The 15,002-nt window shown below is 40.0% G+C and overlaps 1 protein-coding gene across 1 annotated transcript in view; it reads left to right on the top strand.

Moving 5' to 3' along the window:
- LOC127197700 (C-type lectin domain family 2 member H-like) overlaps positions 1-4,507 on the top strand; it is a 45,644-nt gene extending 41,137 nt beyond the window's left edge. The window contains exons 4-5 of the mRNA XM_051155669.1: positions 3,320-3,426; positions 4,387-4,507. Of these exons, the coding sequence (XP_051011626.1) occupies positions 3,320-3,426; positions 4,387-4,507 (228 nt within the window). The remainder of the gene's footprint in view (positions 1-3,319; positions 3,427-4,386) is intronic.
- The last annotated feature ends 10,495 nt before the right edge of the window (positions 4,508-15,002 follow it).

The raw sequence follows: 15,002 nt of genomic DNA, 5'->3' as shown, positions 1-15,002 counted from the left end.
TCTGGCCAAATAAGCCTTTCCATGCCTGGACTCTCCTATAGACCTATTTCTTAACCTTTGCCCTGGAGTCTCTGAAATCCAATTTCACTTCCTCAGTTCTCTCACAACCTACCAACCTCCTGCTTCCCTTTCTGAACCCAGTGCCCTTGAAGCTCCTGTCCTGCTGAGTCAGGAAGGACTGTGATCCAATGCTGCATCCTTATCAAGTCCTAGTGTCTTTTGGGGGGGATCTTGAGATCTGGGCGATCCTGGTATAACAGCAGTTTCTGCAAATTATTTGGTCTTTTATGCTTTTCCTTTCACTTCTTGCCTGGGATGGGTTGGTAAATTCTGATCTACCTCATAGCCTCCCATCCTGATGGGCTGCCTGACTTAACACAGGCCCAGAAGCAATGAGGCCAACAGTCATAGTCTGAAACCTATGCAACTGCTACCGAATGAGCCTCTTCTGTTTCTAAGTGGACCATATCAGGTGCTTTGTCATAGCATCAGAAAGTTGATACAACTTCCTGTACCAAGTAACTTTACCCTGTATCACTGTGAACAGAATTCTCTCTGTACCTTCCGGGTCTGTGTATTGTTCTTTCCATAGACTTGACCTCACCTACTCATCCTCTTCTACCTCCTCCTTTGTGCCAGAAAATTCCCCAGGCTTTTAATTCCATGGATGCCTTTAATAGGGGAATAATAATTCTTGTGGCCCTTGAATCACAGTGGTCTATCATCAGGATCTTCCAAATATGCTGTCAGAAAGTCAGTTAAATGTGGCTTGCCTGAGCTACAGAGTAAGTTCAAGGCCTGTGTGGACAAGTCAGTGAGAACCTTTCTTAAAATACCAAGGATAAAGACGGCCAGGCATATAGCTCAACACTCTGTAAAAGAATGTTGATTTAACATTTATAACCCTCTGGGTACTATGCCAGTATTAAGGAAAACAAAACTAGTCTTTTTTTTTTTTTTTTTGGCTTTTCGAGACAGGGTTTCTCTGTGTAGCCTTGGCCATTCTGGACTCACTTTGTAGACCAGGCTGGCCTCGAACTCACAGTGATCCGCCTACCTCTGCCTCCCGAGTACTGGGATTAAAGGCATGCACCACCACGCCCGGCTCAAAACCAGTCTTTAACATGATGTTATCACTCTGTTTAATTCAAAGTCAGAATCATCCCAAAAGCCACAGCTAGGGAGTTTCCACAAGTCATTTCTCAAACATCCTGAGATGAGGCTGGTCTACACAGAAATAAAATCCCTAAAGTCCAGGGTGACCTACAAGCAAGACTAGAGTGTTGTGGGCTAACCTGGGGAAAGAAGACAAAAGTGATCTTAGTTTAGGCACACTGTGCCGGGGGAGGGAAGGACTGGGGTTTGTTGGAAGGCTTCCAGGATTTTAGATGTGGCCATCAGCCAGCAACAGATGGGTTGGGCTTAGCAAACAGTTCTGGGAAAAAGCCTGCAGCAGCTGCCTGGGTCACAGAGGAAGCTTTTTGTTCTGTGGCTCTTAGCTCACACTATAAAGCAGGGGTGGGGAATAGAGAGCGCTAGATAAAACCCTGACATTTCCTGCTTTTATTATTTTCAAAATGAATAAACTATGAGAACAAAGGCTATATTTGTCTTTCTGACACTTGTTTTACCACTGCTTAACAGTATGGTTAACACACAACAGCTCTCCACCTAAACACTAGTGGAATGACTGAGTGCTTTCTCACCAAATCCTGGGCAGCGAATATCAGTACACTTAGGACCAATCTGTACATGTGGACTCTAGATAACTGTAGCTTTTCTTCCATAGATCCTAGTTCACCATGAATTTAAAGATGAAAATTCAACTGTTAATAAGACAAAGTCAAAGAGAAGATATATGTTCTTCTTGTGTTGCAGTATTTTACAAAATAACTAATAATGTTTATTATTAAAAAGCATAGTTATAGTGGTGGTATTATAATCAAAGAAAGAAACAAGCACTGGTTATATTTTAGAATAGCTTTATCTCTCCTCGGGCAAGGCAGATATTACCTCCTAAGCTATCTTTACCTCCCAAGCCCCCATACTATGCCATCTACCCTAATAGTTTCATAAATAATCTCATAATACTTGCTGATGTTCTTCATCTGGGCTGCTTTCCTCCACCCATGTATATCTGGCCGTGTGCTCCTATCCGTGCTAACCCATCTCTGCTCTTTGCTTCCTTCTTCTTCTGGCACCTGTATCCTTCTTCCCATGATCCTCTTTTTCTCTAAGCCCTCTAATTTCAGCCATGCTTACTCCCCTCTTCCTTGCCCAATTGTGTAAGATTTATTTAGCCAATCAGGGAAAACTTGGAGGCAAGGATTACACATCATTTGGGGGGGGGGTGAGTCTGAGCTCCTTTGTAACTCTCAGTGGTAGGTAATCCAAATATCCAGGTACAGCAAAGCTAAAGTGGAACAGAGGGGAGGATATACTGTTGGGACTCTAGGTGAGAGAAGCATGGGAGAATGGGTAAATAGAAGGATCCAGAGGGTCCTAGAAACCTACAAGAAGAACGTTATGATGGACAGATCTGGGCCCAGGGGTCCTGCTTAAAATATGGCACCACCCAAGGACAATACATGCAGTAAACTTCGAACCCCTACCCAGATCTACCCAAAGGACAGGACATTCGCCACAGTTGAGTGGAGAGTGGGGTCTGACTTTCACATGAACTCTGGTACCCCATATTTGACCATGTCCCCGGGATGAGGAGGCCTGGTGACACTCAGAGGAAGGATAGCAGGCTACCAAGAAGAGACTTGATACCCTATGAGCATATACAGGGGGAGGAGGTCCCCCTCAGTCACAGTCATAGGGGAAGGGAGTAAGGGGAAAATGGGAGGGAGAAAAGAATGGGAGGGAAGAAACTACGATACAAGGGATAGGATAACCATTGAGATGTAATATGAATAAATTAATAAAATATATTTTAAAAGGAGAAGAAGGATAAGCAACACAAAGGATTCTCCCAGCAGTGTTCCACAGCTCAAAGACAGCAGCACATGGATGTTGGTTCCTACTCAGCTAGCCACAAGCTGAAACATAATTTTACAACCTCCAACATGCATTGTTATAATACAAGAATTGCCACACAAACCACTCAATCACCAATCTCAGTGAGATGGTGATGGTTTAGTAGAATGCCACATCCCATGACTGGCCATGTTCAGAGACCTTGTGGGTTCAGGAGGCAAACTATAACCCTCAGTTACAGCCTACTGCCATCCTGAGCTGAGGCTATAGGGCAGAATCTCAGGGTCATCTGAAGCTGAGAGACACACATGTGTTTTCTTTCTGTGTTCTATGACAGAATTTCCTGAAGAAATACAAGGGGGTTTCTGACCACTGGATTGGCCTGCACAGAGAGTCATCACAGCATCCTTGGAGGTGGACAGACAACACTGAGAACAACAACTTGTATGTTTTTAGAACATTTCACTTCTATGTGATCGTTTCTTGGGATGTGTCTGAGTTGTGTCTATGAGAGATGAAAGTTAGGAGGCCAAGTGTACTGGAATGGAAGGAAAATGAGCTTGTGGTCTGGGGGTGTGCCTCAGAGGTAAGGTATATGCTTACATGTAAAGTGAATCTTCAGCAAACTCCACATCTGTACAAATTTAAATCATTTGGACGCTCTCCTATATATTAGCCATCACTTCCAAAGCATTTGCTTAGTGTAATTTCACTCCAAATCTTTAGCAAAGTAATGGCATCTGGGGTAGCTATTGTCTTCTCTATCAACAATTTAACTTTTCCTTGGCAATAAACACCCTGTGTGGGATATAAGCAACATTGCAGATGGCCAGTCAGATCTCTAAAACACCAGGGGGCCACTGCAGAACTGCAAGCCTGAGACTCATTAACCCATTGCTTGCACAGCTGTTCCTGTTCTCAGAAACAGAAACTCCAGGGCATTGGGAACCTCCTCCAAAGTCTCATTACCATAGAGCACCCCAAGAGTCTTGGATGTGAGCACAGCTGTTTTGAATGGAGCCATACAGTGGAATGGTAAATCAGAGACTCAGTCATTGCTATCATTAAAGTGCTTTCAGCAAATTACAAAATACTTCAAGATAGAATTGAAGATCACCCTCAGTGAGGCCACCCACAGCAGCAGTTTATTTGAACATGGCAGCAAGTACCAGTCAAATACTTCATACACACCTTACAAGGTTCAACGTGGATCAGTGACAAAGGTGTGATGAAGTCAAAACCTGAGAACGTAAAGGTCACTAGTGTAAAACTAGTGCATGTGATTCCAGCTGAACTCTGCCTTTCTTTGATTCCTGCTACAAACAAGCAGTGGGGAGGGGCAAGAATTCACTGTGGGAGTGAGTGCAATGCTGGCTTCTGAAGATTTTTTTTTCTTTTTTTTAGGGTTCCCACTCGAGGAGAAGGAGAGTGTGCCTACCTGAGTGACAGTGGGATCAGCAGTGGCAGGAACTACACCCATAGGAGGTGGATTTGCAGAAAGCAACTTTTAAGATCCTTTTCTTAAAGCCAAACTGTTTAAATTAATGACTTCTTTTCAAAAAGCCTTTGATGGGTTCCCAGGCCTTACCTAGTCAGACTTTTAATGAGGGTTCTAACATCTCTTTTTAGTCCCCAAATAAATATATTTGGAAAATGTTTACTTTCCCTTTGTTTTCCTTACCTGAAAACTGGTCTGTTTCTAAGACAGGTTTTTACACAGAAAACTGTAGCCAGGTAATAATCGGGTAACCAGGTGAGAAGCAAGGAGGAAGGCGGCATTACATCACTTTGACCAGTTAAAAATAAGAAGAATCAATTTTGTTCTCAGTACAGTGTCCATGTAGCTGGACAAAGCCTTTTAAGCTGATTGCCTGGGATTTAGGGGAGGGGATCTCTTGGAAGATTTTCCAACTCTCTGGGAGTAAGGAACATAGCAGGATGTTGTGGTTTTAACTATAATAGAACTTCATTTATTTTTAAACCAAGCTGAATAGGCATTTATCATCTATTGTTTTATTCTAAGGAGCAAGCATTGAACCCTCACTCCATGAGCTAATGATTTTTATCATTCTTTGTGGGGAGCCAAGACCATAGCCAGCAAGCATCTCAGACTTTGGCATAATACATCATCGAGTGGACCTGGGGCAGGCTGTCTTGTGACCTCTTTCCCTCCTTGCCTCAGGGCACATTCCAGAAGGCTGCCTTGTGACCTCTTCCCCTCCCTCAAGGTACTCTCCAGCTGTTCTCAGTATTCCCAGAATCACAGAGGCCTTCAGAGGACAAGCGGAACCGTCTATAGATAACATCTTGCGATTCCAGTTGTCTAACAATTCCACCCAGCCCCAGAACCACAGGGGCCCTCGCCCTGCCAAACTTCCTGACTTCCTGAGATCTTGAGAAAACCGCCCACCTGGATCACCCCACTCAGCCTCCTGCTTCAATGGTACATATTTGCCTGTGAGAAAATAAAATTTTGTCAGCTTGATCAGACTCCTTGGCTTGCTGTCCATTCTTCGCGTTTCTTGTCCCCCATTCTCTCCCTAGGGGTCCCAGTTGATTGTCTGGCAGGTCCGGACAATTCTTTTAATATACAAACTTGTACAACCACTTTGGAAATCAATCTGGTGCTTTCTCAGAAAACTAGGAATATGGCTACCTCAATACCCAGCTATTCCACTTGTTGGAGAATTCCCAGAAGATGCTCTACCACACAACAAGGACATATGCTCAACCATGTTCATAGCAGCCTTATTCATAATAGCCAGAACCTGGAAACAACCTAAATGTCCCTCAGCTGAAGAATGGATAAAGAAACTGGTACATTTACACTATGGAATACTACTCAACTATTAAAAAGAAGGAAATCCTGAAATTTATGGGCAAGTGGATGGGACTAGAAATGATCATCCTGAGTGACTTAACTCAAGCCCAGAAAGACGCACATGGTATATACTCGCTTATATTTGGGCACTAGACCAAAAAACATGTCCCATGAAAGTCTTCACTTACCAGAAGATCGGAATAGATGCAGGGAATTCCTATTGGGACTTTAGGTGAGGGAAATATGGGGGAATTGGGAAATAGAAGGATCAAGAGGGTCCTAGAAACCCACAAAAAGAACATCATGATGGGTATATCTAGACCCATGGGGGTCTGTTCAACCTACTGCACCAACCAAGGACAATACATGCAGTAAACATTGAACCCCTACTCAGATCTAGCCAATGGATGGGGCATTCTCCACAGCTGAGTGGAGAGCAGGGACTGACTCTGACATGAACTCTGGTGCCCCATATTTGACAACTTCCCCTTGGTGGGGAGGCCTGGGGCCACTCAGAGAAAAGATAAGAATGCTACCAAGATGAGACTTGATAGGCTGTGACCATATCATGGGAGAGGAGATCCCCTTCTGTCACAGACATAGGGGAGGAGAATAGGATGAAAGAGGGAAGGAGGGAGGAATGGGAGGATACAAGTGAGGGGATAACAATTGAGATATAATCTAAATAAATTAATAGAAAAATAAATAAAACTGGGAACACTAAATTTTTTTAATTCATTCTTTTTTACATATACAGTTATATTATTACACAGACACCCACACACACCCCCACACACATATATATACTAGTAAACTACATACAGCAAGAAGAACCACTAAACAATAAGGAATTATATCAATGTTACATTCATAGTGTTTGGCTATTTGAGAACATAGTGACTACTATATTTTCAAATATCACGGTCTTCCTTGTCACCCTCTTCCCATCACACCCCATCCCTGAAGCTCCTGTAGCTCTGTTACATTGAGTCATCTTTGTCCAATCATTGTGCATATTGTTTCCTGTCTTGGCTCCTTGTGCTTCAGCCCTGTGTGTCCTCCACATCAGTACTGCACAGTGTGCTTCAGCCCTGTGTGTACTCCACGTCAGTACTGCACAGTGTGCTTCAACCTTGAGAGTACTCCACATCAGTAGTGCACAGTGTGCTTCAGCCCTGTGGGTACTCCACGTCAGTACTGCACAGTGTTCTTCAGCCTTGTGGGTACTCCACATCAGTACTGCACAATGTGCTTCAGCCTTGTGGGTACTCTACATCAGTACTGGACAGTGTGCTTCAGCCTTGTGGGTACTCCACATCATTACTGCACAATGGGGATCAGCCTTGTGGGTACTCCACATCAGTACTGCTGTATATTCTTCAGCCTTGTGTGTACTCCACATCAGTACCACACAGTGTGCCTCAGCCTTGTGTGTACTCCACATCAGTACTGCACAGTGTGCTTCAGCATTGTGTGTCCTCTACATCAGTACTGCACAATGAGCTTCAGCCTTGTGGGTACTCCACATTAGTACTGCATCAATACTGCAAGAATAAAACTACTTTAGAACCTAGTTTTATTAATTCTTGCAATATATTTTAATTTGTAGGTTTCTGTAACTGGTGCCCAGACCTTAGCCCAACTGGCTTCATGGTAGAAATGCCATTTAGGCTGTAAAACTCAGCATTGTAGGCAGTACCACCCGCCAAAAAGAAAACAAAGGCTTAACTCATCAAAGTCCACAGTATTGGAGAGTCCCCCAAATGTACTAACTTAGCTCTTTGGCCTCATAATTCTGCTTCTGACTATTGATTGGCCTTTGATAATCTGAAGGGGAGTAGACATACCTAATGAATGAAGACCACAAACTATAGTATATTATGACACAAACCCACACGTTTTGTAGCAAAACAAGCCTGTCATTCATATGGCCTTGAAGCCTGGTAGTTGTTTAAATACAACACACATAATAAGCAGAAAAATGGCTCCCAAAACACACTTGTCCTAATCCCCCAAATTTCTGTACATGTTACCTCACATCACAAAGGCTACTTCCAATGAGGTCACATTAAGAATCTTAAGACGAAGAGATTTTTCTGGGTTAATCAGATAGCATAACCTAATCCTGGAGTTCCTCATTAGAGAAGACAGGAGCATCACTGACAGAGAGAAAGCAAAGGTTTTGGCTCTGAATATGGTGCGAGACCATTGCCATGGTAAACAGACAGCTTCTAGAGACTACAGAGTCTGCTCTCAACCCTCCAAAAGAAAATCAGGAATAGTGTTGATTTGGGCCCAATACAATCCATTCTGAACCTCTGGTCTTCAGTGCTATGTTATTATATCTTTACACTAATTGTTTTAGTGTCTTTATGTTGCCATAAAATTTATCAAAAGCTGGGAAGCTTATAAACAGCAGAATGTCCAAGATAATTGAGGGGGAAAATTTGACATCACTTGGCTTATGGATGATGTCTTCTATTTGGGATTCACATGGTAGAATGACAAGATGAATCCTTTTGTGCACTTTCCTAAGGGCACCAATTCCATCTATAGGTGTTCTTCCTGGCAGTCTGCTCATGTCTCAAAGGCCACAACTTTTGATGCCAGGACATTGGTATCTTAATGTCAATACATGAAGGAAAGGCACAACCCTTTGAGCAGTAGCACTACTATTTTGCCACTATTATGAAATATTAGTTAAGATTTCTCAGTCTCAAGATCTATTTGGATAACATATTGGGTATTTTCCTTGACAGACTTGTCCTGAGAAATAAAATCCGCAACTCAGGTAAAAATTCCAAATTAACGTGCTAATGATTAAGCTATCACTATTCTTGTCTGCTTAACTAAAACTATGGACCTCATTGTTCTATTTTGCTTCTCTGTTGCTGTGATAAAATATTGATCCAAAGCAGTTTGGGAGGAAAGGGTTTACTGGCTTACACCTTCCCCGCATAGTCTGTGGCTGAGTAAAAGCAGGGACGGAACCAGGATACAGGAATTGATGCAGAACCGTGGAGGAAGAGCACTGCTTACTGGATCAGCTTGCTTTCCTATACAACACACAACCAACTGCCAGGGGTGGCACCACACACAGTGGGCTCAGCTCTCAGTCATTAATTGATAAAGTGTCCTGCATTCTGATGAAGGCATTTTGTTCAACTGAGGTTCCCTCTTCCCAGATGTCTCTATCTTTTGTCAAGTCCACAAAGAACTAAGCAGCACATTTATCATTTAAAATCTTTCTGGATGTTAATCAGTCCATAGAGTGCCTACAGCCTTTCCCTTCAGAGTTCAGATGCAGAGGTTTTTTGAAGGGACACTGGCCAGAAACTGTTCTCCCTGGTAAGTAACTGTTTCAACATCCCACCTCAGTGCATCTTCAGCGATAAGAGGATGCTGTGTTTCTCTCCAGTGCGGCAGCATGAAAAACGTCCTCAGAAAAGATGGGAAGAAAGCCCCTTAAGAAATTTAGCCAAAATTGTAGAGAAAATTGCCTTCTACAGGGAGCAAATACAGGGAGACCTATCAGCCAGTGATGGATGGTTTTTTGCTTGTTTGTTTTGTTTCATTTGGTTGTTTCTTATGTGTGTGAGTATTTTGCCTGCATGTATATCTGCGCACTAACTACATTCCTGGTAGCAACAGAGGTCAAAGGAAGTATCAGATTTTCTGAAATTGGAGTAACAACCACTTCTAAACTACCATGTGAATACCCAGGTTCTCTTCGGGAGCAAAAAGGGCTCTTAACTCATGAGCAAACTCTGAGACCTCCAATGATGAATTATTAATGGGTATATATGCATGCAAATATTTATCTATGTATAGTCAATTGTTTTGGTGTTGAAAGTCCACAGTATGAAGACCCCATGCTAAATGTTCCTGAAATAGGCTCCATACCTTACCATCAATGCTTTGAGATTAATAATGCTGAACAGACACCCCACAGGTTTATTTTTACACCCTCCATTTCACACACACCCTCGTCCCCCATCCTCCCCTTCTTGTGAGAAACTGGCTTATCCTATTCTGTCAAATCTTTCTTTGATCTGTCATTTGGTTTTCCATTCGATTAGACATCACTTTCAAACTTGAGTGTTCCCTCCTACAAACTAATTTTACCTTCATTCTTTGGGATTAAAAGTGAATACTAAGGGCATGTCTGTATTCCTGTCAGAGGAATTAAAGGTGTGTGCTAAGGGCTTGTCTGCATTTCAGCCAGAGTAGCACAGTTTCTGGATTTAAATCCTCTACAGACTACCACCAATATATTGGATCATGCAAAAGAGAAAATATGATGTCTTGAAGACAAGGCAGAGAAGTAAGATCATTCAGTGAAAGAGAATATCTAATCCAAATAGTCCCAAGAACTGAACAGGCAGGAATTTGGACACTATACAAAGATCAAACCTACAAAAGAATAGATACAGAAGAAGAAAAAACTAAGGTCAGAGGTTAAAAAAAAATTTTTTTTTCAACAAAATCACAGAAAAAAAAAAAAACTTTCTTAATCTGAAGTAAGAGTTTCTCATCAAGATCTGACCGGAATTCAGAACACCAAGCAGACATGGCTAAAGAAGAAACTCCTTTCATCATAGCAAAACACTAAAAGCAAAAAAACAACAAATACAACAGCTATCGAAAATGGCCAGAGAAAAAGGCCATGTCATGTACAAAGGCAGGATCATCAAAATAACAGCAGGTTTTTCAAGAGAGACTATGAAGGGCAGAAGTGATTGGGCTAGTGTTCACAATCATAGGACCCCAAGAATGTCTCAGCAAATATAGAAAATTCAAATCATATCTTGTATTTTATCTGATGACTATGGATTAAAGCTGGATATCAACAACAAAAAAAATACAACTCATGGAACCTAAACTACACACAACTGAATAAAAATTGAGTGAAGGAAGAAATTAAGAAGGAAACATAAGAATCCTCATAACTAAATGAAATGGAAAAAAATGAAGCAGTTATAAATAGAAAGCTCATATCACTATGTGCCTATATTTTTAAAAAATGAGAATTCTCAAATTAACAACCTAATGATGCACCTGAGGGCTTTAGAAAAACAAGAATGATCAACACCACTACCACCTCCCAAAAGTGGATGGGAAGAGATTGTCAAAATCATGGCCAAATTCAATGAAATAGAAATGAAAACTATAAAATGAAATGATGAAAAAAAGAATTGGTTCTTTGAAAAAAATCTTAGAAAGTAGAATAAACTTAACCAAACTAACTAACAGGAGGAAAGGATACAAATTAATCAAATTAGAGATGAAAGGAAATTTTTTATTAGCTCCTGATGAAATTCTGAGAATCATAAGGACATACTTTAAAAACATCATTGTCCAACAAACTAGAAAATACAAAGAAAATGGATAAATTTCTAGATATATGCATACTACCAAAGTTGAACCAAGATGAAATAAATAATTTAAATAGACCCATATCATCCAGTGAGATAGAAACAATGATTATAAATCACCCAATTAAAAAATGTGCAGGCCCATATGGATCCAGTGCAGAATTCTACAAGCTTTTAAAGAACTAACAAATACTCCTCAAACTATTTTTTAAAAATAGACATTATATTATTCTAATACCCAAAGTAACAATCCAACAAAAAGAAAGAAGGTATAAATCAATATCTTCAATTAATATAGATATCAAAGTTCTTAATAAAATAACAAAATATGTGGAAACTATGTTTAAGAACACATCAAAAAGATCTTCCACCATGATAAAGTGATTCAATAATTGTAATGCAAATTAAAAGACAGAAACAATATAACCATCTCATTAAATGCAGAAAAGACCTTGAACAACATTCAACATATTTGTAATGAAGGTCCTGGAAAGAGTATGGGGCACAGGGGACATTATCCCAACATAATAAAGGTAATTTATAGGAAGCCAATATTATCCTAAATGGTGAAGAAGTCGAATGCATTTCCAGTAAAGCCAGGAACAAGACAAGGATGTCCATTCTCCCTCTCCATTCCTGCTCTATAGTACTTGAAGTCTGAACCAGAGGAATAAGATAACTAAAAGAGAAAAAAAAAAAGAGATATAAACGGGAAAAAAGAAGTCAAAGTACATTTATTTTCTGATGATATGATTCTAGACATAAAATACAGAAAAACTCTACCAAAAGACTTCTGTATCTGATCGATACATTTAGCAGTATCAAGATACAAAATTATTATACAAAAATTTATAGCCTTTTTATATACAAATGAAAAACACACTGAGAAAGAAATCATGGGGAAAATAGCCTCAAAATAAAATACTTTGGAATAAATTTAACCAAGAAAATTTAACCAATAAATTTAACCAGAAAACATGTGAATAAACATTACAAACCTGAAGAAAGAGACTGAAGAAGATTAGAAAACATCCCATGTTCCTGTATTGGTTGAATTAATGTAAGAATGGCATTCACCAAAATTGATGTATACAGATTGAATACAACCCTACCAGATGTCCAGTGTAGTTCTCTATAGAAATTGGAAAATAATATTAAATTTTATATAGAAATACAAACTATTCAAGAAAGCCAAAACAATCAGAATCAACAAAAAATTTCTAGAGATCACACCATTCCAGATTTTATTATATTACAAACTTGTAGCAATAAAGCAGCATGGTACTGGTGTAAAACCGAACCCATTAATCAATAGGATAGAATTAAGGACCCACCTAGAAACTCACATTCCTACAGCCACTAGATTTTGGGAAAGGAGGCCTGCAATACATGTGGGAGAAAAGATAATGTCTTCAAGAAGTGTTGCTAGTCAGACAGGATGACAATGTATAGAAGAATTAAACTTGATTATCTCTCATCCTGCACAAAACTCAACTCCAAATGCATCAAGGACCTCAGCATAAGTCTTGACACTCTGAAGCTGATAGGAAAGAATTTGGACAACATACTTCCATCCATTGATACTGGATAGAACTTTCTAACAGAGCTCCAATAATGTAGGTATTAAGATCAATAATTAACGAATGAGACCTCACGAGACTAAAAGGGTTTTGTACATCAGAGGATGCCATCACTCAGGGAAAGAGAGAGGCTACAGAATGAGAAAATATCTTTAGAAACTGTAAATCTGAAAGAGGTTTACTATCTAGAATATAACCAGAATTCAAAAACTAAGCATCAAGGAACAAACAATCCACTTCTAGGCACTTTGAAATACAAATGGCTGATGAACAATTTTTTTTAAGTTCAACATCCAAAGCAATCAAGGAACTGCAAATTAAAACTACTTTGAGATTTCATCTGTTCCCACTTAAAATGGCTCATGTAAAAAAAAAAAAAAAAAAAAAAAAAAAAAAAAACAGTCAAAAGCCAACAAATGATGGCATAAATTTTGGTAAAGAGTAGCACTTAGTCGTTGAAGGAGCAAATCTGATGGAATTACAATGAAAACCCAGTTGGAGATTCCTCAGAAATCTAAAAATAGTTTCACTTCATGGTCCAGCTATACTGCTCTTTGTCATGTACCCAAAAAACTCCATATTTTATTCCAGAGGTGCCTGCTCACCCATGTTCATGTCATTCTATTCAAAATAGCCAAGAAATGGAAAGAGACAAGATGGTCAACATAGGATGCATAGTGAGAATGTGGTATATTTTTATAATAGTGTATTGTTTATTGACAAACGTGTTGAGCTATGAAATCCTATGCACCCCTAAACATTACAGGCTATTGCCAATACTCACGGTGCCTTCCAGAGCTTGAAAGTAAGAACCTACTGCTGAAGTGACACATGCTTGAGTCATTGATCACGAAGAAACCTAGCAGGTATAAGCATAAATTTTCATCCCTACTAGAGAGTCCTCACAGTTCTGGAAAGGACAATTCATGTTCTCAGAGGAGAATAATAACCATCATGTTCAACTGTATCCAGCTTTGAACCATGCTAACTATAATAATGACTGGTCTGGCAAGAAATGATCACTGGTACAATAGTGTCATGAATGTCATAGAAGCAACCAATCACTTTTTTTTTTATTAGATTTAAGCCCTTATCTACAAGATGAAGCCCACACTTGGGATCATTACTGGCCAAAGAACCTGTTGCTAGACAGATCAGTGGATCCCTCAAGCCTCATCTGAAACACTTGCATTTTCAGTAGATGGTGATTAACACAAAGATCCAAACTGGACAAGATGCAGAGAATAAGAGATTGTAGAATGTACAGGTCTAAAGAGCACGCGCGTGTGCACACACGCACACGCACACACACACACACATTTATAGTCCTCTATTATTATTATTATTATTATTATTATTATTATTATTATTATTATTATTATTTGTGTGAGACAGTGTCAGTCCTTGAACAAGGCTGGGGACCAGCAAGCCACAGTGACCCCTCTGACTCTGTCTCCTATAGACCTGAGATAACAGTAGTATAAGGAGAAACATGCTTGGCTTTTCCTGTTGAGGATGGGAATTTGAATTCAGGTCCCTGTGTTTGTGCAACAAAACTCTTACCTACTGATTAATCTTCCCATCACATAGGAACTAAGCCAGGCATAGTGACCCAGTCCTTGAAACCCAGCACTCAGGAGGAAGAGGAATGAAGATGTCTGATTCAAGGCAGCCTGCTCTACATACTCAGACTCTGTTTCAGAGAGAGAGAGAGAGAGAGAGAGAGACAGACAGACAGACAGACAGACAGAGAGACAGACAGACAGACAAAGAGACAGAGAGAGAGAGAGATAGACAGACAGACAGACAGACAGAGACAGAAAGACAGAGACAGAGACAGACTGATTTTTATATGCTGTTTAAATTATTCATTTTACTAGTGGTAAATTGCCTTATCTAGAAGAAACTGGTTGAGTGCTCACTGGTTCTTGTGGGTGGATCCCTTAGAAGAGTCAATGCTAATAAAAAGTGTCTTCTCTCAGGAGTATTTCCATAGACCAACAGAAGGAAACTCACCATGTGTTTACAGATAGAGACACTGGTGAGACATTTCCCTGAGTGATCTGAATCTTAGGAACTGGCATTAGTAGACAGATTTTTTCAAGTCTGTTGTGTACGAGATTGTTGGATCAGCTAATGCTATAAACCTACCAAGATTCTTTTAAGATTTATCTTCACACATTTAATGACAGAAATATTTATCTTTCTGAGCCATTCCTGGGCATGTATTCTACCTTCCTAATA

Source organism: Acomys russatus, chromosome 13 (assembly GCF_903995435.1).
Source record: "Acomys russatus chromosome 13, mAcoRus1.1, whole genome shotgun sequence".
Lineage (NCBI taxonomy): Eukaryota > Metazoa > Chordata > Mammalia > Rodentia > Muridae > Acomys > Acomys russatus.
This window is presented reverse-complemented; position numbering and strand designations above follow the sequence as displayed.